We start from the raw sequence: 25,000 nt of genomic DNA on the forward strand, positions 1-25,000 counted from the left end.
TCATAAGAGATCAATTTTTCCCAAAAACATATTTCACCAGCAAAGCTATTTTGAAATCTACCATCCCTTCTGCGTCAGTCCGAGCCTCAACAGCTAATTCTACGAAAATATCAATAACCCGACATTAAGAAGATAAACAAACTGGTGCTGCAATTTCTGAGTTGGTAGCAGGCAAAAGACCTCCCGGCGGTCGGTCATTGGTACCCGGACCGGACAAATGAAATTAAATCTTTGCGGCTATTCGGAGGACCATTTCGCATCTCGATAGAGAGAATCTGTTTGGGCTTTGATTTAGACTGGAGGATCGTATATGTAACAAAAGGGTATCCGCTCGAATGTTGCAAGCTTATCCATCGACCGCGAATGGTCCAAGAGAGGGATTTTCCCTGTGATTGTGGCAGTGGCCATTCGAATCGGGAAGGAGTGAAATGTAAACGATTCCATTGTCCCCTTTTCGTCATCGGTCGTTGCTGGTTGGATACAGCCCGGAAATAGCTGACGATGATATGTTTTCTTTTGTTCGAAGGTAAAGGCCTCGGGTTTTTTGTTTCCCTTCTCGAAAACAACAATCCCTTCGGCAACGATTTGGGCTGTTTTTATGTTCGTCCACGGAATCGGTTTCCTGGCCAACATCATGCCGAAGGATTCCGGTTGCCTATGGCGGTGTCCCGCCTGATAATCTGTTCCGCCCGTTTTCTCGTCTTTTAGCTGGGTAGTCGAACGAATTCTGTGTCGGTGTTTTTATATCTACAGCGTTTTTCATAACGGTGGGATGCTTTTTGCGTTTGTGAATTCTTCGAAATGGTCTGCGGATAACTTGGGGAGAGACAAATCATTTGAATAGGTAATACACGACAGTGCTTTTTAGTTGCTGGCATTTTTCGTTTGAAAGTTATGAGCACTTTTTGTTTAAAGGTGTTATAGAACTTATCGATTGAAAAACCAGATCGTAATATGTGGGCAAAAAAGTAATACCTATAATAAAAATAACGCAAAAAAAAACAATTCTAAAAATAGTAAATGGTAAAAGGCAAAAAATATCCGAAATTGGCTAACTTTAGTGGATCGAAATCGATTCGGGCATATACTTGAACGAAACAATTTATTCATAACATGGCGACCGTGACAAGGTAACCTTTTTACATTTAAATCAAAATGCTCTTTAAACTAGCTGCATGTTTACGTTACTGAAATAACATATTACGCCATATGTGAGAGACAAATAATCTCAATTCTATCAAATTGGAATGCGTTCTGTATTTTTTGGAGGTATACAGAATTTACGGCGGGTATTTCCAGTTACTTCACTGCATTGTCAAAAATCAAAAATTATTTTTCTCTTAGACATAATTATTGAAGAATTGGAAGCTATGGGTTATAAGCAATGTTTCTGATTTAAAAAATTAATTGAAATGAGTTTAAAATTTCAAATTTAAAATCGGAAAGTGAAAATTGAAATTTAAAAATTGAAAATCGATAGAATCGAAAATCAAAAAAAAAAAAACCAATGTCGATAAATTCAAAAATCCAAAAGGGAAAAAATCGAAAATGGAAAAAATCGATAATCTAAAAATCGAAAAAATAAAAAAATCGACGATCAAAAAATCGGAAATCTAAAGTTTCTAAAAAAAATCGAGTATCGAAAAAATCAAAAATCGAAAATTGACGTATTACTAACCGATGGGTATTTAATGGAGACACGTGGTGCATCTTTAAATTAAACATCAGAATCACGCATACGTCAACTGTTCGGACGAAATGATTTCTGATAGCCTCGCGTGTCTCATATTTAATTCATTATCACGTGATTGTTCGGCCATAATTTTTATTCGCAACCGAAACCCGTCAAAAAATAAATAAAGTTTCAATCTCCCGCACTAACATAAACATGTAGCCGCTGTGTGGTTGAATAGTCGAATAAAAATAACAGCACAAATAATATTTTATTTAAATTTGTGTCGCTGAAAAATACCTTCGGCGGCAGAAATTAGCTTCAACATTTTTTTTTCTCTACGCTCAACATTACTGATATGCGTAACAACGGCTTTTTTGTCAACTACAACGTCTAGATCGAAAATCCAGGATAACAAAAAAATGGCTACTTAGTCAACAATTAATGGTCCCAAATGAGTACCAAAAAGACATGACCCAGCATAGCAACCATTTTATCCAAACATAAATGAAGGTCTAGTCCTGAAAATCCCCTTCCACTAGTCAATCAAACGAAAATATTTTATGACTGCAACACGTTTTCCTTTTGTGTCCGGACGGAAGATTGCCAGCAAAAAATCTCCATTTTGCCGAACTTCACTTTCGCACAGAAAATAAAAATTAATAAATATGCAACTAAACCTACCCCCATGAGGCAGCATGATCGAACCTAGAAGCCCACGAATATTTTTATCGCTACCGCAAGCAACCAAAGCAGGCGGCATTCGAGACCATATTTTTCATAGCCGATTTTCTCTCTCTTTCTATCCTTTATTTGGGCAGATATCGAAAACATCCCGACGGTGAAGCAGGTGGCGGTGGCGGGCAGAAACGTTACCCTTGCCTGTCCGGGGGTCAGCGAACACTCGCTGGTTGACAGGTTGGTCTGGCGGACGACCCGGATCATCGCCGAGTACGTGAGCGGGCGGCCACTGGTCGACAATCAGAGAGTGAGTAGCAAGCCTTTGCGCTGGCACGGTTGTGTATGACGACGTGTGTGATGAGCTCTGCTCGAGTGAGTTTACAAAATTAGATTTTTATGTAGCGAATTCACAAACTGCAATGCGTCTCCTTTAAACATAATTTATTTTGAAAGTTTTCCTTTCTACCTTTTTTACCTTCTATACCTTCTTTACCTTCTTTACCTTCTTTACCTTCTTTACCTTCTTTACCTTCTTTACCTTCTTTACCTTCTTTACCTTCTCTACCTTCTTTACCTTCTTTACCTTCTTTACCTTCTTTACCTTCTTTACCTTCTTTACCTTCTTTACCTTCTTTACCTTCTTTACCTTCTTTACCTTCTTTACCTTCTTTACCTTCTTTACCTTCTTTACCTTCTTTACCTTCTTTACCTTCTTTACCTTCTTTACTTTCTTTACCTTCTTTACCTTCTTTACCTTCTTTACCTTCTTTACCTTCTTTACCTTCTTTACCTTCTTTACCTTCTTTACCTTCTTTACCTTCTTTACCTTCTTTACCTTCTTTACCTTCTTTACCTTCTTTACCTTCTTTACCTTCTTTGCCTTCTTTACCTTCGTTACCTTCTTTACCTTCTTTACTTTCTTTACTTTCTTTACCTTCTTTACCTTCGTTACCTTCGTTACCTTCTTTACCTTCTTTACCTTCTTTACCTTCTTTACCTTCTTTACCTTCTTCACCTTCTTTACCTTCGTTACCTTCTTTGCCTTCTTTACCTTCTTCACCTTTTATCTTTTTACCTTTTTACATTTTGGTTTTTTATTCAGTTTTTTTTTCTTTTAGTTCTCTTATGTTACTTATTTCACTTCTTCCCTCCAATCTCAATCTGTTACATTTAACTTCTTCCGTTTCTATCTTTCTATTACTGAAGTTTTCGCTTTCTCAAGTTTTATTCAGCATTCCAAAAATCGATCGAACGAGCAAATTCCTCCCCCTAATTGATTCAATGCAAATTTGTCCTTCAATAGAATTTTACGCTCGAGAACAGCCGAAGATTCATTACCCCGGGAAAACTGGTGCGAATCGGCCGAAAGGCAAAGCACAAAATTCAATTGACCCAATTCCGATCCAGACTTCTTCCGACACGGCGCTACGGGTGCAATTGATTACCCAACACTTCCCTTCCGGCAATTTAACCAGAAGGCTTTCTCCATATCTACCAATCGATTTCACGATATGCAGGAAAAAACGCATTAAAACCGATCAATTGCAATTGCGCTAATTCCTCCCAACCAGCCTCGATCCACCAGTCCCGTATGATAATATTGATCGAATATTCCAATAAAACAATCAATTACGGCAATAATAGCTCGGCTCAGTGACTCAGTCATCTCCACCGAAGCTGCAGGATCCCATCAGCGAACGAACCTGGCATTGAAGAACAACTCTCAACCCGCACCCCCCCCCCCCTTTCTCAATGACCCATTTTCTCACCATCGTTTCCACCGGCTGACAGCGTGTGGACTATCGGATAAGCTGTCGACAAACAGCAGTAGAAGCAACCTCCGCCCGGAGTAGCCCGCGGGGGAGGAAGTTGAAAAAGTCAGAAAACAATCAACGGAAAGAACATCTGCTCTTTCCATGGACCGAGAGAAGGTAACAAAAAAAAAATAAAACAGTAGAAGAGCCTTCGAGCAAAAGTGCTCCACCGACCACCACCGGATCAAGTTTATGACTAAATTAGATTAAAGCGAAGCACTAATTACACATCGAAGTTGGGAGCGTCCAACTGAAAACCCTACTCCCCTCCTCACCCACTGCCTAGCCCGGTCGACCGGGCGGAATAGTGGTATCTGATCTGGCCCCATGGCTGTTCAAATCTCATTTCTCTGGCATTCATTTGTAAGTTTTTGATGGATAAGCCAACCCACGGTGAAAAAGGAGGGATGGAAAAAAGCTCATTAGGCTATTCGTCGTTATTTGAAAAACTTGAATACCGCCAGAAACAGATGGTAGTTCGAGGGGAGGAAAAAACAGTTCTATGACATCGTCACTAGTCAACTTTGCTTCAATTGAATTCGCCCGCACAGGACCGTACACACGCACACATCCGATTCTCTACCTAAATCCATCCTAAGCTACAAGAGTCTTGTTAACGTAAAAATCTATCTGGCCCTGATGGTGCCGAACAAAAACGAGATTAATGACCGGTTTGGGGAACTGTCGTTTGGCTTTGCCGGATTTTCATGCAGTTCCCGGCAGGTGAATTTTCCCCTAATTTGACGAATCCTGTCTACAGTTCCCTCGCTCCTAAGTACAACCCTGGCTAGCAATTTGCCGTGTTCCCGATATAGCTTTTCCGAGAAAACTCATCCAAGCAGCAATTATGAGGTCTTTGTGTTACCTCTGCTCGTGATGAGACAAAACCGAAACAGCACACGAATAATCACTATCATTATCGGCAGCGGAGGAGGATAGTTTTTCTTCCTTCCTGAATTCCACACCTAACCAACCGAAGCTACGCGCGACGCAAAACGGCGACGACAAACCACGAGCAGACTCGTCCCATTTTCATCGTCTAATTACAGCTGCAGATAATTTTCTGCTTCTCATTACCTTCTTTTCGCTTGTTTTTCTGCATCAATCTTCCAGATTACACTGTTACCTGATAATTTTAGTCTCCACTTTAGTCCTGCCTTTGCGTCCGATACCGCCGAGTACAGCTGCCTTGTGAACGACCGGCACAGCCCGGAAGCGCTGGTGGATCTGCTGGTGCAAGGTATGAAATGATAAGACAATGTAGAAGAAGAAAAAAAAAAAGATTCCCATCTTCATCAGTTGTTAAACAAGTAGGCCATTTTTCTTTGTTTACCTCGAATGGTTTTTTTATCTCTCTCTTTCTAGATGTTCCAGATCCACCCGGTCGTCCGATGGTCATCAGTTTCACCTCCCGGTCGGTGGATCTGTCGTGGGCCAACTCGCAGGATGCACGCAGTACGCCGATCACTAATTTTATTATCGAAACGAGGTGAGTGCTTTTTCGAAGATGTTTCTGCGGTAGAGAGAGTAATAAATTAGCTCCAATTCAGGCCAAATACTGTTGCTTTTAACTTATGTGGAGAGTTGTGATTTCCGAAGAAATTGTGTCCAAGTCACATTTACCGCCGTTAAAATTTAAAATCAAACACCATTCCAAATGTACCAAAACGGAGTCTCTGCTGTTCTTTTTCTATGATTTTTTCTACCATGAACGGACGAACCCTTTCGATTGTTGATAAGCTCAACGACACAATCTGACACTCATCTCTCGCAAATGTTATTCAAAAATGACAACCACTGAGCGATTGCGGTAACTGATATTGTCCAATTTGGAATTTGTGCGAAATCGGCAATACTTCGAATCTATTGAAGAGCAAAATACACAAAGAAGAGCGATGGAAATTTTACTTAATTGTATGATTTTTAACTGTTCGATTTTTAATCCTATAAACTTTTGATTACTGCGACTTTTACTCGTGTGATTCTTGTTCGTACAATTATTCATCATTCAATTTGTATTCGTACAATTTACAATCGTGAGATTTTTAATCACGCGATTTTGAACTGTTCGATTTTAATTCAAACAATTTTTAATTGTATGATTTTCATTCGCATAATTTTTAATTGTTCGATTTATAAAATCGTGCCATTTGTAAACGTGAGATTTTTAATGGTCTAATTATTATTATTAACGATTATTATTCGTGCGATTTAATTTGTGTTTAAAATTCGCTACTCAAATTTTTCTTTTAAAATTTGCGCTTCTACCTCGCAATAAAAATTCGCATTTCAAGCACAATTTTCTGGACAAGTTTACAAACAAGTTGACATACAAATTTGCGTACAAGTAAATATACAAATTCATGCACCAGTTTGCATTCAAGTGTACGTAGAAGTTTGCGTACAGTTGTGCTTACAAGTTTGTATTCAAGTTTTCGTTTACGTACAAGTTCAAGTATAAGGTTTTTGTTAACATACACACATTTCCGTACAAATTTTCATTCAAGCTTGTCCGCAAGTTTACGTACAGGTGTACGAGAACAAGAGCGAGAGCGAGAGCGAAAATGAGAACCAGAATGAGAACGAGAACGAGAGCGAGAGCGAGAACGAGAACAAGAACGAGAAGGAAAAAAGAGAACGAGGACGAGAACGAGGACGACAAAGAGGACGAGAGCGAAAATGTGAACGAGAACGAAAATGAGAACGAAAACGAGAACAAGAACGAGAACGAGAATGAAAACAAGAACGAGAACAAGAGCGAGAAAGAGAACGAGAATGAAAACTAGAACGAGAACGAGAACAAAAATGAGAACGAGTACGAAAATTGAGCACTAGAACGAGGACGAGAACGAGAACAAAGAAACGAGACCGAGAACGAGAAAGAGAACGTTAAATAGAAGGAGAACGCGAGGAACAACAAGAACGAGAACAAGAGCGATAACGAGAACGAAAATGAGAAAGAGAACGAGAACAAGAAAGTGAACGAGAACGAGAAAGTGAACGAGACTGAAAACAAGAACGAGAACAAAAATGAGAACGATAACGAAAATTGAGAACGAGAAAGAGAATGTAAACAATAACGAGAACTAAAACGATAATGAAAACAAGAACGATAACGAGAACAAAGACAAGAACGAGAAAGAAAATTGAGAACGAGAACGAGAACCAGATCAAGCAAGCGAGAACGAGAACAAGAACAAGAATGAGAACAAGAACGAGAACGGAAACAATGAGAACGAGAACGAGAGCGAGAACGAAAACGAAAACAAGAACGAGAAGGAGAAAGAGAATAAGAACGATAACGAGAACGAGAACAAGAACCAGAGTAAAAATGAGAACGAGAATGAAAATGAGAACGAGAACGAGCAGGAAACGAGAGCGAGAGCGAGAACAAAAACGAGAACAAGAACGAGAATGAAAACAAGAACAAGTACAAGAAAGAGAACGAGAATGAAAGCAAGAACGACTACGAGCACAAAAATGAAAACGAGAACGAAAATTGGGAATGAGAACGAGAAAGAGAACGATAACTAGATCGAGAACGAGAGAAACAACGAGAACGAGTACGAGTATGAGAACAAGAACTAAAACGAGAACGAGAAACAAAAATCAGAACGAGAACGAAAACTAAGAGCAAGAATGAGGACGAGAAAGAGAACAAGAATGAAAACAAGAACGAGAACAAGAACGAGACGAGAATGAAAACAAGAACGATAACGAGAACAAAAGTGAGAACGAGAACGAAAATTGAGTACGAGAACGAGAGCAAGAACGAGAACGAGAACAAGAACGAGAAGGAGAAAGAGAAAGAGAACAAGAACGATAAGGAGAACGATAACGATAACAAGAACGAGAGCGAGAACAAAGACCAGAGTGAAAATGAGAACGAGAACGATAACGAGAACGCGAACGAGAATGAAAACAAGAACTAAAACGAGAAAAAGAACAAAAATCAGAATGAAAAAAAAAATGAGAGCGAGAACGAGGACGAGAAAGAGAACGAGAATGAAAACAAGAACAAGAACAAGAACGAGAATGAAAACAAGAACGAGAACAAGAAGAAAAGAGGGCGATAACCAGAACGAGAACAAGAACAAGAACAAGAACAAGAACAAGAGCGATAACGAGAACGAGAATTAGAACGAGAATGAAAACAAGAACGAAAATTGAGAACGAGAATAAAAGAAGCGAGAATGAGAAAGAACGATAACTAGAACGAATAACGAGAGCAACAACGAGAACGAGAATGATAACAAGAACTAAATCGAGAACGAGAACAAAAATCAGAACGGGAACGAAAATTGAGAGCGAGAACGAGGACGAGAACGAGAACGAGAACAAGCACAAGAACGAGAACTAAGACCGAAAACCGATAACTGAAAACTGGAAATCGAAAACCGGAAATCGAAAACCAAACACCAAAAATCGGGAATCAAATCGAAAATGGAAAATCGAAAACCGAAAACTGGAAATCGAACATCGAAAACCGAAAATCGATGCCCGATAACCGATAATCAAAAAAATGAATACCGAAAACTGAAAGCGGAGAACCGAAACCGAAACTGAAAATCGAAATCAGAAAACTGGAAATCGAAAGCAGAAACCCGAAAACAGAAAACCAAAAACCAGGAACTGAAAACCGAAAATCGGAACTTGATAACACAACGTGTAACATCGAAAACGCAAAATCAAAAACCATAAACCAACAACTAAACCCCAAAACCGGTAAACTGAAAACTCTAAACCGAAACCCCAAAATTAAAACGAAAGACGAAACCGAAAATCGAAAGACGGAAACCAAAAACAGAGAAGTGGAAATCAAAAACCATAAACCGAAAATCGAAAACCATGAACCGAAAATCGAAATCTGACAACCAAAAACCGAAAGACGAACACCAATAAACCAAAAACCGAAAATCGAAAACCAAAAACCGCAAAACTGAAAACCGAGAGCAGGAGACCGAAAATCAAAAACCGAAAACCGTAAATCGAAAACCCAAAATCGGCAATTGAAAATCGAAAATCGGAAATTGAAAACGAAAGACTGAAGACTGAAAACTGGACTCCGAAAAGCTAAACCCATAACTGAAAACGGGAGACCAAAATTAAAAATTGAAAACCAAGAACGCAGAACTGAAAACTAAAAACCCATAACAGGAAACCGAAAACCCAAACCCTAATCCGAAAACCCACAATCGGAAGACGAAAACCAAAAACCGAGAACTGGAAATCAAAAACCGAAACCCGAACACCAAAAACCATAAATTGAACATCGTAAATCGAAACCCGAAAATGTAAAAGCGAAAATCAAAGGCCAAAAACCAAAGCCCGAAAACTGAATAGAGAAAACCAAAAACAAAAACTGAAATCCGAAATCTGAAAACTGAAAATCGAAAGACAAAAACCAAAAACGTAAAACTGAAAATCAAAACCCGAAAGCCGGAGATCGAAAACTGGAAATCACAACCGAAGACCAAAAACGAAAACCGAATACCGAAACGGAACATCCAAATCCGAAATCTGAAAAGCGTAAATCTAAAGTCGAAAAACAAAAACCGAAAACTGAACCGAAACCGAAATCGGAAATCGAAAACCAAAAAGGTAAAAGGAAATCAAAAACTGAAAACCGAAAATTGGAAAACCAAAAATGAAATTTAAAAATCAAAAAACGAAAACCAATAATCGGAAACCAAAAATCAAAAATCGAATAGAGAACTCAAAGTGGAAAACGAAAGACCAAAACCGAATACCCAAATCCGAAACCTTCTTTGGCAGCAGAGTGGCCTGGATATTAGGCAACACACTACCCTGGGAAATAGTCACGGCGGAGAGCAATTTGTTCAGCTCTTCGTCCTGGTCTACTGCCATCTCCAATACATCACTGGTTCAGATAGACGGATGCTCCTTCACCGACACGCTCGGCGTAGTGACCCTTTCTCAGCAAACGATGGATTCGACCAACAGGACGTGCTGGTGTAGCCAGCACGAGTGTAACGCACGAATGTTTTTCTCGCACATATACTGGGTTCAGTTTAAGTTTGAAGCCATATGGGGCCGGCCATCGAACAAAAATAGTTTACTTCCAACGTCAAAGAAGAAAGGCTTGCTTGTAATCGAATTGTACGAACCAATCATGGTGCAGATAATAACTGTTTTCGTAAAATCCATTATATCCGTTATTTTCAGTAATTGTACTTTCTACAGAATGAGAACAAAATTGTTGTACATATTTATAATCGGAAAGCGCAAAAATTTAATGTTTTTATACAGCAGATATTCACGTTCAAAAACTCGGGTTAAATTACGGCCGAAGATTTTGAAACAGTGCCTCTATATTGAAACGTTAGAATAATTCTACTTAAAAAAATTAACCGCCACCGGATTGGGAAAGAATATTGGCGTATTATTGAACTGGTAGTTTGAACTTGATAGCGTGAGTTGCTTGTATTCACACAATAAGAATATATACTTCAATTGATCGCATAATTATTCGGGATCATGTTGTTGCTGTTCACGTTCTAAACTGACAAGCGGCACCATACTCACACAAACCATCAGGAAGTGTTGAAAATTGCGTTATTCCATGCACTGGCTATATCATCTATATCATCATACTACTTTTAACTTTGATGGATGCGGATGTCCTTTGGAATAATTGATAAAAAAAACTTTTACCGGGATGAAGAGATCTCTATAAAAAGTGATTTCTCATAAAGAAAATTTCCTGAAAGTCGAAAACATTGATAGAATATTTTTCACCTAAGCGGATGTATTAACCGTTCGGTATTTCAATTATTATTAAACTATGATTGAATATCTGATATTGAGTACTTATTATTCGTGAGAATATATTTTATCGCATATTTTACCTTCTTTTGATCATGAGCTGTTTATTGAGTTGAATTGAAATATTACGTCATTGGACATCCGGTTGAATTTACCTATGCAGCGGCGATTCCAGCGTTACCTTCAAAACAACGGCTGCGGTCGGTGTTAGCTACCCAATGCTTTCCGGGATCATCGCTCGCCCCGGTGCTGGTGACTGGTTTGCCCGAAGCTTCTGTACTTGTCGTGTCAGTCTCAGGTGAATCCAAGTAAGCTGACAATTTATTTCAGCAAGACGCAAATTTACGACTTAGATGACACATTTTTCCGGGTGCTATAATTTGTGTAGTCGAGCTGCTACCTGGAGGTTTCATTCCAACATTTTCACCTCCGAATCCATCGGCGGTGGGGTACCGAAATTTTATTTTCCTGATCGTACCCGTTACGGTGGTGCGGTTGGGGATGATTCATAAATGACGTAGCATTTTTTGAATGATTTTTAACACCCCCCCCCCCTCCCCCATCGTAGCATTTCGTCACAAACCTCTAAATACCCCCTGGTAATTACGTAGCTTGACGATAATTCTCCCCCCCCCTTGTCCCTGTAAAATTTAAAAAAAAAACAAAAAACGATGTTAGTTAGTCCCCTTTAAAAATGCTACGTATCATGACATGACCCCCTACCCCCCTGTCGTCACACATCATCACAAAATACAATACTCCCCCTTCCCCCATATAATACTACGTCATTTATGGATGCTCCCTTGCTGGAAAAGAAAACTTCTGACTCATTCGTACTTTCTTTCATTTTCTGTTTCTCTCTGCCTACTTCACTGTCTCACTCGCAGTAGGATGGATGATGAAGGTTGGATAATTTATCTGCGCTTCCGGAAGACCGCAGGTGGCGTTCCGCGATGAACTCTCAACGAGCTTAACAAGTGGCAGCGCGATGATTGGGTCGGTGGTTACAATCAGACTTATAAACCAAAACACATAAACACACAGATTACCGTGGTTGCCGTTTGCCAGGAGGACTATTTCGGAAGAATTTAGACTGATTGCCCTTCGCTGGCATGTGCCCAAATTACGCCAATACTTAAAACTGATGGAATTGTTACGCTTTCTGTTGTCTGTCTGCAACCAGTGCGGAATGTCGGTGGCGGCGGCTGGGCGAAGAAACCGGTCGTTCCCAGCACTTTCGATCGTCATTAATTTACGAGTGGTGAAATGAAATTTTCATCTAATGTTTTTATCACGTATTTTCACTGAAGCTCCAAATGCACAACTAGCAGGATCGAAGCAGGCGTTATTCTAGAGTGTAGAGGAACATTCATCTCCCATTTCGGCAGACCAGGAGCCGTTGTCAGAACAAAATGGTACTATTTCACCCCGGACTCTCGGCTACTCCTGCCACTCATTGCGGTGGTTGGCCCAGGACGGTTTCTTGAATAAATAAATTTTCTTGCTAGTAGAAGCTTATGCTGACAGCAACACCTCCCCCCTCCATCCACCAGCTGTACAGTTACCATTCTTTGCAATAAGAACCCGGCCAGCCAGTAGTACTGCTCCAAATGATAACAATATCTCTTGGCGCTCCCTCGGCAAGGATGGCACTCCTGGGGGAAACGGGTTGAGAATTTATTTTCCAAGTCCAACTGATACCGCCCGTTTCGTTTCGTTTCGTTCAGTCCCTTACCGTTTGGAAGGCGGCTCAGCACAAGCTGATGAAAAATATAAATTCTTCATACATTTAACTATTAGTGGCTTTCGCTTTACCTCACACACCTACCTCCAACAGCAACCAGCCTCGCCGGAAACGTAAAAAGATGATACCGTACCGACGTGGTCACAGCTGAGAAGATTTAAATATTCAACGAGCTTCAGAGCGAAACCGGGAATTCTTTATTTGCTTAGGTTTCCTGCTAAACGGATCCATCGGTGTGAGAAAAAAAAATGAAAAAAACAAAACCCACCACCACCACCAACAACAACAACAGAGCACAAATAAAAGTGCGGTAACGCTTACGTGACTGTTTTCTCCGTTGACAGGTGCGACTGTGTGACACTTCTTTGTAATACAAATATGTTTCCGAGCAGCCTTTCTCTACTTTGCTTCAAGAGCGAATCGTAGAATCAGAAATCCCGCTTGAAAACCACATACCCCCCCCCCCCCCCTCTTTCATTGATGCATATTTGATGAAACGACTGCTGGTTACACGCCACGAAATACGTGGAAAACGATGGTTCCTTACCGCCAACCGGCTGACTTCGGTTGTAATGATTAACCTAACCTTAGAGGTTGGTAGTTGGTTTTTATTTTCATATTTGCTGGCATTATCGCGGCATAGATCGTGTGTGTGTGGTGGGGGATGAAAATTCATTCGTTGGCTGGCTGGTTGGCTGTCATGCATAATTGATTGCAGCTCTGCCCCAGGGCTTTCGCCGGGTTGAATTTCCTAGAAGTTTGTCAGGTTAGGGTTGAAATGGCACACTTGAAGAATTTTTTTAAACGAGTTTCCCTCCTATTCGAACATGTTAGCGAACATCAGGGAATGGGATTTTCAGAAAATAGAGGTCGGTAATGTCAGGGACATGATAACCCGTTGACACATATTCATATCGTTACAATCCAGTCCGACGACCGGTGGGAACAGGTTAGTTGGCAGACTTTACGAAACATTGAAAAGTTATTGAAATCATCGTTTTCTCCCATCTAAACTTCATGAAATAGAAAATTTAAAGCTCATAAACATAATTTTACCCACCTGGAAATAATGACTGGTTATCTGTGCTCTGCAGCTTCAGTGATTCTGTAGCTTGCCGCACTTCACTAGCACAAAGTATTCCCGAACAAACGACCTACAATACGCCCATGCTCCTGGTGTCTAACAGGGGTGAACCCATGAACCACCATGGTCCCATATAAAAACCTTATTTTGGTGTATTAATGAGTCATTAAGGGTATTTTATGGCATTGGCTGTGAAATTTAGCAAGGACTATGTTTATTTTTAAGGGGCTGTATGGGGCCTGATACCACGAAAATTTGCTAGTAAATAAACCATAGTTCGCTTCTGTGTGTCCAAAACTATTGATGCTGTGATGAATGTATTGTTCCGTGTACTTATAGATTCGAGTAAATTTCATGTTTCATAAGAAAAGGCAAATTAGGTTTAAGTAGCAAACAGAATAAAAGTAATGGACACTTCATTCGACTTAATTCTCACTTAATTCTACCACAACACAGTGAACACCCGATTTTGACTACCCCCGATTTTGTCAGCTTTTTGACCCAATTCTGTCAGCCTCCTATGAAAATTGATAGTTGGTAGTTTGATGAGCTTCTAGCAGCCGAACCAAGTTGATTTTGAGTAAAACATTTCCAGAGCATATTTTTCTTATCTTAGAGATCCGAAATATGCAAAAATATTTTTTTTTTGATTTTGCACTGTTGGACCCACTTAAGGAAAATTTAAACTAAATCGGAAAGGGTTATGAGGCTATATCTAGGAACAAAAGAAGAATTTTTAAAGAGCTTCGGTTTATTAAAAAGAAAGAAAATTATATGTCCACATTTTGCGAATGTCCCCGTTTTATCAGCCTAAAATTCACCAAGGGGCTGATGAAAGCTTTTTTTAGAAGTATTTTTGATATTATATGAAATTCAACCCATTTGTTTGTTTTAATCTGACAAAATAGGGACACTTTTTGTCTTCCTTTTTAATTACCCGAAGCTGTTAAAATATTCTTCAATAGTCCATAGATGTAGCCCCATACCCCTATCTGATTATGCTGTATTTCACCCTAAGGAGAAAAATTTATTATAAATTTCCCTTAAGGGGGTGTTTCAGCGCAAAATACAAAAAAAATTAAAAAAAATAATAAAATGTTTGCATATTCTGTCTCTTTAAGACAAGAAAAGTATGCTCCAGAAAGGGTTTACTCGAATTCTGCTTCGTTGGTCTGCTAGAGCTTGAAAAATATTTTTTCATATGAGACTGACAAAATGGGGTCAAAAGGCTGATAAAATCGAGTCTTTACTGCATAGATAAAAAAAATTGCTCTTTATTTATATATTTACTTATTTGCATCTGATTTTAAAAATTTGTAGAATATACAAAATTTGTAAACATTTTTTTTTAATCTGTTAACTTGGTAAAATTCGAAAAATTTTTGTAAAATCAAGAAAATTTGTAAATTCGGTAAAACTCGTTTAAAACTTTGAGATTTGTAAAATCGGTTCTATTTTCTAAAATTGGTTAAACTTATAGATTCTGTAAGATTTGAAAAAATCTGTAAATATCATAAAAGCGATAAAATGTAAATCGGTTCAATTTAGGAATCGGTTGTTCAATTTTGTAAAATCAATTAAATCTGTAAGTCAACAATACTTGGAATTCGGTTAAATTTTAAAAATCGGTAAAATTCTGTAAAATTTTCTCGATTTCACAAATCGGGAAAATTTGCAAAATCGGTAAAATTCTGTAAAAATGTAAAATCGCTCAAATTTGTGAATTCGGAAAAAATGTTAGATGAGCAAAATTAGTAAAAATAGATAATTGTAAAATCGGTGAAATTTGTAATATCGGTGACTTTTGGAAAATCGGTAGTTTGTAAAATCGGTAAGACTTGTAAAACCGGTTAAATTTGTAAAATCGGTAAAAAGTGTTAAACCGGTTAAATTTAAAGTATCGGTAAAATTTGTAAATCGGTTAGATTTGTTAAAAAGGGTATAATTTATTAAATCGGTTAAATTTGTGAAATCGGTCAGATTTGTAAAATTGTTTAAATTTGTAAAGTCAATTAAATCTGTAAAATCAACAATCAAAATCGGTAAATTTTAAATGTCGGGAAAATTTGTAAAATCGGTAAAATTTTGTAAAAAGTAAAATCGCTGAAATTTGCAAATTCAGAAAAAAATATTAAATGAGCAAAATTAGTAAAATAGGTGATTGTAAAATCGGTTAAATTTGTAATATCGGTGACCTGGAAAATCGGTAACATCTGTAAAATCGGTAAAAAATGGTAAACCTGTAAAATTTTAAATATCGGTAAAATTTGTAAAATTTGTAGAATCGGTTAAATTTGTAAAAGCGGTGAAATTTGTAAAATAGATTCAATTTGGGAATCGGTTAAATTTGCAAGATCGGTAAGATTGATAAAATCGGTAAGATTTTGTAAAAGCGGCAAGACTTATAGAACCAGTAAGATCTATAAAACCGGTAAAATTTATAAAATCGGTAAGATTTATATAATCGGCAAGATTCATTAAACCGGTAAGATTTACAGAATCGGCAAGATTTATAAAATCGGTAAGATTTATAAAATCGGTAAGATTTGTGAAATCAATGAGATTTGTAAAATTGTTTAAATTTGTATAATAGACGAAATCTGTGAAATCGAAAAATTTGGAATTCGGTTAAATTTTTAATATTGGTTAAATTTTGTAAAATCGGTTAAAAAGTTGTAAATTTGGAGAAATTTGTTAAATGAGTAAAATTATTTAAATAGATAATTGTAGAATCGGTGAAATTCGTAAAAATGTGACCTTTGAAAAACCGGTTAAATTTTTAAAATCGGTTTAATTTATAAAATCGGTCAAATTTGTGATATTACAATTTGTTAAAATCTGTCAAATTTATAAATTCGGTTTTATTTGTGAAATCGGTAAAAAATTTAAAAGCAGTGAAATTTGTAAAATAGGTTCAATTTGGTAATCGGTTAAATTTGTAAAATCGGGTTAAATTTCTAAAATTGGTGAGATTTGTTAAATCGGTGAGATTTATAAAATCGGTAAAATTTATAAAATCGGCAAAGTTGATAAAATCGGTAAGATTTATAAAACCAGTGAGATTTATAAAAACGGGAAGATTTATAAAATCGGTAAGATTTGTTAAAATGTTCAAATTTGTAAAATTCTTTAAAAATGTAAAATTGATTAGATCTGTAAAGTCGGCAAAATTTTAAATTCGGTTAAATTTGTAAAAGCGGTAAAATTTGTTAAATCAGTTAAATGTCAAATCAGTATAAATTTGGAATTTCGGTTTAAATTTGGAAATCTGGTGAATCGGGTAAAATTTGGAAAATAGTTTAAAATTTAAGGAATCGGTTGAAATTTGAAAATTCGGTTAAAATTTGGAGGATCGGTTAAAAATTTAAAGCCGTAATATACTGCGCGATAAAAAAGCAGCAGTGCAACAGAATGCGCGATGCAAATTTTGCAAATTTTACATATATTATAAATTTTACTGAATCAACAAATTTTACCAATGTGACAAATTTTCCAAATTTTAACTGATTTTCCAAATTTTATGCGATTTTCCAAATTCTAACCGGTTTTTTCAATTTTAACCGATTTTTCAAATTTTAACCCATTTTTCAAATATTAACCGATTTTCCAAAAAATCGCTTCTGCCGGGGGCGAATAAAATCCTTTTGCGAACGGTTTGCTGATTTTCATCTCTCTCGACTGAAATCTAACAATGGCATAACGGAGCGGATGTATGCAATACACTCTAAAGAGAAAGTGGGCATATTTTGATCAATTTCGTTCAAGTGTGAAAAAAGTTTCGAAGTTCGTATGTTTCGCAATAATTATCGACGATCCTTTACATACAAACGCTCGTGTCCTTCGCAACAATACAAACATGTTGCATATTTCGATTTTTTATATATTCAACAAAATTGACTTGTTTTTAATATTGTTGCTCGCAATCAATTTATTCAGCTCCACCACGTCCAAATAAGGTGTTCTTTTAGTACGAAACGAAAAAAACTAATCAATATCAGCAGAAAAGACAACCGATTCTCACTAAGTCCAATTGCCGTGCGATAGTTAGTAGGGTTCGTCGCGGTGCGGATGTGGGCGGTAAATGGATAGTCCGCACCGCAACCGCAAAAAAATAATAAAACCGCACCGCTTACCGCAACCGCATTGCATTTACCGCACCGCACCGCGCGGTAATGCGGTAAATGCGGTAAAAATCATGAATTTTAAAAATTGTGCTGAAAATTTATTCATTTATTTTGTATAGCCATTTATAGTAAAATGTTATTCTTATTTACACGAAAATTATCTTTGTCGGACTCCTCAGAATGTAACATTTATGAAAATATTTAACTTTGCAAGTTTTATTAAGAGGGGTAAGCGACGACGCTTTTTGTAGAACGTCTTTGGAAAACATGATTTGCGATGTTACCTGTCATTCAAAAACTACTTAACCGATTTCTTTCACACTTTGTATACAGATTCTATGTAAAGATACCTAACCTCTACGTTAAAGTTTCGAGATAAATTTTCAATTCAAGCAAAAACTGTCGAAATTATGCAAAATTTGGCATCTGGGCTAACTTTGACACTTGTCACAATATGAAGGAAGACCTTGAGGGAGACTTTGAGAAACACAAAAAATCGTAATGCCCTACACTAACTTCGAAAGCTTTACTTTCAAAAAGTTACAAAATACCCCTAACAGAAAAATATTATTTGTTAATTTGGTAGAAAATATTCCCAGTAGGACGAACAATTGAGGCACGCGAAAAAAATTCCTCCAAATTCGTTCGGTTTGATGATGATAATTACATTCTTTGGATTGTTTTTAAGTCGTAGTATCATTAGTTAATCTCTAAGTTCTCCAAATTAATCAAAATTAACAGTTGAGAAAATGTCCTCGAAAACGATTCATAATTCCACGATTGCCACGAGGAATCAGGAGAAATGATACATTTTGTAATTGGATTTGACAGTAAAATTTAATTGTTTTTCAATGATTGGATTTTGCGTTTTATGTATTTGAAAAGGTTCGCTTGTAAATTTTTTCTTTGAAGTATAGAATAAATAGTTTTCAAAATATGTCGTAAAAATAATGATACCTAATTATATTGGGCACATCTTATAGATTTTATTTCTTAGTAACAGTATGTTTTATCATATTTGAATGACCAAAATGTAAAAAAATCAAGTAGCGATAGGTCGAATACAGATTATATTCGGATTTCTTTTCAAATCATTGTCAAGTCTATGGATATTAGAGCAATTCAATGTTTATCATGTTTCTCTATTGTAGGGTAATAAATAAAACTCGAACGTTCTGACAGAGAGATGTTCCTAATAATGACATTGCTAAGCATTCGTTCAGAAAATAAATCTAGTTGCGTCCTTCTCAAATTGTAAAAGTCATCGTTTGAATTCACTTTTTAATGCAGACTGCAGACTTTATCAATTATTTTTTTAAAGTGCGGATGCGGTAATACCGCGCGGTAAAAGCTCATTTCCCGCACCGCATCCGCGGGAAAAAGTGTCTCACCGCACCGCAGTTTTTGCGGTGCGGGTGCGGTAAATACCGCGCGGTTGCGGTAATTACCGCAACCGCGACGAACCCTAATAGTTAGCACAAGGTCCAGCATGTACGAACTCAGCTACGTGTTAGTGGAGTCGAAATGGTATAAGCGGTCTATATTTATACCTTCGCCAAATTTCAGTAGCAAAATCTCATTTCTTTTACTTTGTTAATGCAGATCGCACACACACAAAATTTGTGAACATTTTTTCCTTCCTTCGTAATGGAAGTTTTAGAAGACAACGAATTTTATCGGTGGCCATTTTAAATGAACTAAACATTCCATTTTTGGTTCCATGGATGTTATTAATGTTCTTCGTAAGTTTGAAAATGGGTGACCTTATATAAAGAGGTCAGAAGAATTTTACCTAAATGAGAATATCTAAAGAAAATTTGGGAAGCACATCTCAAAGCAAAAAAGAAAGACATAGGAACGTTACAAAATAAAAGACGAGCATATACATCTATGAGCACACACACGCTAAATTGAAACTATTTTCCACTTTCCGCCAATTGCGATCTATTGAAACTACTTTCAAACCCAATTGACTGAAAGTTCAAAATTGAAACATTTCAAACATCTCTCGACATATAACACGAAAATATTGATATCTTTAAGCACTCCTTCAAATGCATACCATCGTAACAACCCGCCCGCCAGTACGCATTCACATTCGTTCGCCATCCGTGTTGCCAATCCTTCTCGTTCGTACCAAAGCGGATATTCTCCCGCATTGGTGCTCCAATTTATTCCCACAGAGTAAAATTTATGCACCTGATTTCGGTTGTGCAGGCAACAACCGTGAGACCTTACTATCCCCCCCCCCCTTTACGCAACCACCGACGAACCTGTGTAAAACGTTGCATCGAACATCGGTTGCCGTCGTCGCCTCGGGGTCGGAAGACAGAGAAGCTTTTCTGAGATGACTTTCAACAAACATACACACGCACACACACGATCAACGACGACGATGCGAGAAACGAAAAACGGTTTACCTGCACCGACCGAGCCGTGTTCGCATTCATACACATTCTTTCTCACCCCGCCGCCGGTGGCCACCGCTTTTGATACAAGCAACAACATACCGGCATCCTGTTGGATGGTTGAAAGGGGGATGGGGGGTCGAGATTGAGAAATGTTTCCACCGGCATACGTACCTTAAAAGGTTGCCAGCAGAAGCTCGAGAGTGCAATAATATTTCTTTTCCACTTGTCTGGCTTTTAGTTGATAATACACACACACAGCAACGCACACTTGACAGTTGTATATGTGTAGCTTTCGGGCTGTCTCAAAATAGCTTTCTTCTTTCATCATAAATTGTAGCGCAAGGTATTCCAATCCCAGGGCGAAGGCGACTCAGCAAAGTGCATCGTGTCTGATTACTCCAATAAGTTCCGTTTTTTTTCTCATCTACTTCTCTTTCATTCATCTTTTTCGTTTGCAGAATCGGCGAAAACGGTGCCTGGGATCAGGTGGAACCAATCTTCACCCAGAGTGGCAAGGGCTCGTATCAAATTACCGAGCTCGAACCGTTCACCGTGTACAGCTTTCGGGTGATTGCCGTCAACGAGCTCGGCCGCAGTCCTCCGTCCAAGGAATCGTACTACTTTGTAACGCTGCGAGAAGGTGAGTTGTTCAATTTAACGAACTAATTCGCGTGCAGGTTGATTTCCGTGGATAGATTTATATTTTTTCTTACTTGTTTGTTTATCGAAAATAGCCTAAAGTTACTGGCTTGAAGAATAATGAATATGACAGCAGATTGCCTAGCGCTCGCTCGCCTACTATTCACAGGCAGAGAGAAGGCAGTCAGGTGGTGAGTTGAATTTATATTCACCACTTTTGAAATCATGTTTCAAATAACCCTAACAAGGAAACAACTAGTAAACCCGTTCTAACGAGAATGCCTTTTCAAATATCGACGGAAAATGAGTTTATATCTCAGGAAAAATATCAATTGCACAAAGTGAGTGCATGTTAAATAACATTTTCCGAGTTATATAGAGCAAACATTTTCGAATAATCGAGACATGCCGATATACCACGATTTCATGTGGAATGTCAACTGAAAATCACTTAGATATCTGATAACCCCCTGAAGTAGCATAAGAGCGAATAAATATCGAAACCATTTCTCATACAGGATTCGGCTCGTTTGATGTTGCTGCCAGGCTTGTGGAATATCAATAAATTCCTCCGAAGAAGCCCAACCCCCAGTATCCATAGCTGCCTGGTCTCAAGGCAACAGGGCAAACCGAATGGAATGCCGATTTACAAAATGAACTGCAGAATCTCATGTAGCTGCTTTGTTTGAGGCCGCAGACCTGCTCTAAGATGAACTCATGTCATGTCGATAGTGAAGTAGCCGAAGGGCCTAATTGAAAGGGATCGATTCTCAAAATAGATTAAACGTTTGGTCTGATTGTTGGAATTACTGGCTTAATCAGCATTGTTCATCAAGCGGCAACGGAATCCAATATAATTAGCTACATGTTGCATTTTGTTGAATGGATCCGCCAATTCCAAGATCTATTAAACCAAACGATGGTAATCGATCAATTCAATTAAACGGTTTTGCTAATTATTAAGTATTTTGTATCAGTATCAATGGCTGATATATCAAAAAATCCTGGGCTTTCATTTTGCGAAACAGCTTGAACACGCCGTCGAGTATAATGGTGTCTAAAGCTACAATCGAGGTATATCCAAACGATTTATCATCGTGTAATACCGTAGCTCCAGCGACAATTTATGCTCATCAAAACACACTTATCACATATGAAAATGTGATCCCTACGTGGTAGTGCTACTCGGAATTGTCTAAACGGTCAATCAAAATTTGCAAAATTTAGGAAAATTTGCAAAATTTAGGAAAATTTGCAAAATTTAGGAAAATTTGCAAAATTTAGGAAAATTTGCAAAATTTAGGAAAATTTGCAAAATTTAGGAAAATTTGCAAAATTTAGGAAAATTTGCAAAATTTAGGAAAATTTGCAAAATTTAGGAAAATTTGCAAAATTTAGGAAAATTTGCAAAATTTAGGAAAATTTGCAAAATTTAGGAAAATTTGCAAAATTTGGAAAATTTAGAAAAATTTGGAAAATTTAGAAAAATTTGGAAAATTTAGAAAAATTTGGAAAATTTGAAAAATTTGGAAAATTTGGAAAATTTGGAAAATTTGGAAAATTTGGAAAATTTGGAAAATTTGGAAAATTTGGAAAATTTGGAAAATTTGGAAAATTTGGAAAATTTGGAAAATTTGGAAAATTTGGAAAATTTGGAAAATTTGGAAAATTTGGAAAATTTGGAAAATTTGGAAAATTTGGAAAATTTGGAAAATTTGGAAAATTTGGAAAATTTGGAAAATTTGGAAAATTTGGAAAATTTGGAAAATTTGGAAAATTTGGAAAATTTGGAAAATTTGGAAAATTTGGAAAATTTGGAAAATTTGGAAAATTTGGAAAATTTGGAAAATTTGGAAAATTTGGGAAATTTGGGAAATTTGGGAAATTTGGAAAATTTGGGAAATTTGGAAAATTTGGAAAATTTGGAAAATTTGGAAAATTTGGAAAATTTGGAAAATTTGGAAAATTTGGAAAATTTGGAAAATTTGGAAAATTTGGAAAATTTGGAAAATTTGGAAAATTTGGAAAATTTGGAAAATTTGGAAAATTTGGAAAATTTGGAAAATTTGGAAAATTTGGAAAATTTGGAAAATTTGGAAAATTTGGAAAATTTGGAAAATTTGGAAAATTTGGAAAATTTGGAAAATTTGGAAAATTTGGAAAATTTGGAAAATTTGGAAAATTTGGAAAATTTGGAAAATTTGGAAAATTTGGAAAATTTGGAAAATTTGGAAAATTTGGAAAATTTGGAAAATTTGGAAAATTTGGAATATTTGGAATATTTGGAATATTTGGAAAATTTGGAAAATTGACTCAGACATCACTTAGTTAAAAGTTTAATAACTTCTTTTACCAAAGCCGGATTGACTAGCAGTCTTCAACAAATTTGTAGGCGATTAAATTATGTTTCTTATTTTCACTTACAGTGATAATACGATGCATATAGTGCCACCTAGCGGCGAAAATGCGAGTTAGTGGGTTTTCTACATGTAAATTGTCGAAAAATCCCATTCAAACTTTGGGCACGTTGGTCCGGTAGCTAGACTCATCCGATTTGCTTCAAATTTGGAGCAAGTACTTCTGGTGGGACTAGGAATCGACTCAGGCATGGGCCGATAGGGGTCATTTTTTCTGTCACTCTAGTGTACATACATGAACCGTAGAAAAGACTATATGAAAATCGCTGAGCAAAGTAACAAGCGTCTCAAAAAAACCACGTGACCTTTTGTTTGTTGGCGAACTAATATTTACATGAGCCGTGTCAAATAAACGAAATAAAAAAACTAATATTTACTACCTACTCAAACAAAAACAAATAACCTACTTTATTTACATATTGACGACAAATATTATTACAAAACACTAAGCAGAAACTTGAAACTACCCACCCACATCCGAAGGCATCACCACTAGAGCACTCTAGGTAGAGTGTGGCCAAGAGGCCTTGACGTATCCAAACGAACATGAAATTTGACGTATTCACAATAGAAATAACGTCAGATTTCTGCTCGTTTGGATACATCAAACGCGTCTTGGCCGCACTCTAACTAGAGTGCTCAAATCACCACTACCACCACCGAGCCCCACAAACGCAACAGAAACAGCAATAACATCGCTTTTTCTCACCGAGAGATCATTCGTGCAAAAATAATTCCCTGCGACCGAATAAACAACAACGAAACATTTGGGGCAAAAATAAAACACGACACTTTATGACATGATAACACTGTTATTGTTATTGCCAAGCAACCGATAACTGGCCGGCCGGCCGTGAAAAAGGAACAGGACACGCAACAGATTCCACTTCCCCGGAGCCGTTGTCGTTTTGTTTTCGGGTTTTTGTGATAAGAAAATTGTATAATTACTATCATGAAACGTGCTGAATGAAATTAGCATAATTTCAAAATGGCGCTGCCGTGTGTGTGTGTGTGTCTGTGTCTAGCAGCATCAACTTCAATAGCGAAGAGGAGAAGGAGGCTGAGCTCATCGGTCGGCCATTAAAATCATTGGCACGGAAACACAATAGAACCGGCGACCAGAAGTTATAATAACAATGCTGCCACTGGGGACGACCCGAAACCTCCACCGGAGACGTGCCAAAAGCTTGAGGAACCTCTTAATTGGATCTCCGTGGAGAGCGTCACCATCCGGTGCTTGCCTTACTGCGCCTCTTGGCAGCGTACCAAGAGGCAAATTTTGTGTAACAATTCCTTTTCTTTCTACTCGCCCTGTGCTCAAGTGGAAGAAGTTATAGCTTCCGATAATAGGACAGGACGCGACACGGCACAAAAAAGAAAGAAATTCATATACAAAAAAGTTCGCTCCTCTGCAACCGCTTACGACATTCCGCCAGGCACCACCACTACCGTCAGGGACTGGGTACAAAAGAAGGGGAAAATTTATACAATCAAAATTCCCGGGGATTCTTCAACCATCGCGTAATAGTTTCAGGAGCCACGGCAATCGACGACGACGGTACGACGTACCCGGTGTGTTTGGCGAGGGTGTACGATACGGGATCCTGTTCGTTCCTACCATCCATTGC

At 37.6% G+C, this 25,000-nt stretch overlaps 1 protein-coding gene across 1 annotated transcript in view; it reads left to right on the forward strand.

Moving 5' to 3' along the window:
• Window positions 1-21,520, forward strand: part of LOC131693653 (contactin-1-like) — a 35,608-nt gene extending 14,088 nt beyond the window's left edge. The window contains exons 2-6 of the mRNA XM_058981664.1: window positions 2,494-2,660; window positions 5,281-5,407; window positions 5,533-5,656; window positions 20,775-20,956; window positions 21,474-21,520. Of these exons, the coding sequence (XP_058837647.1) occupies window positions 2,494-2,660; window positions 5,281-5,407; window positions 5,533-5,656; window positions 20,775-20,956; window positions 21,474-21,520 (647 nt within the window). The remainder of the gene's footprint in view (window positions 1-2,493; window positions 2,661-5,280; window positions 5,408-5,532; window positions 5,657-20,774; window positions 20,957-21,473) is intronic.
• Window positions 21,521-25,000: the final 3,480 nt, after the last annotated feature.

The sequence above is a fragment of the Topomyia yanbarensis genome, chromosome 1 (assembly GCF_030247195.1).
Source record: "Topomyia yanbarensis strain Yona2022 chromosome 1, ASM3024719v1, whole genome shotgun sequence".
NCBI lineage: Eukaryota > Metazoa > Arthropoda > Insecta > Diptera > Culicidae > Topomyia > Topomyia yanbarensis.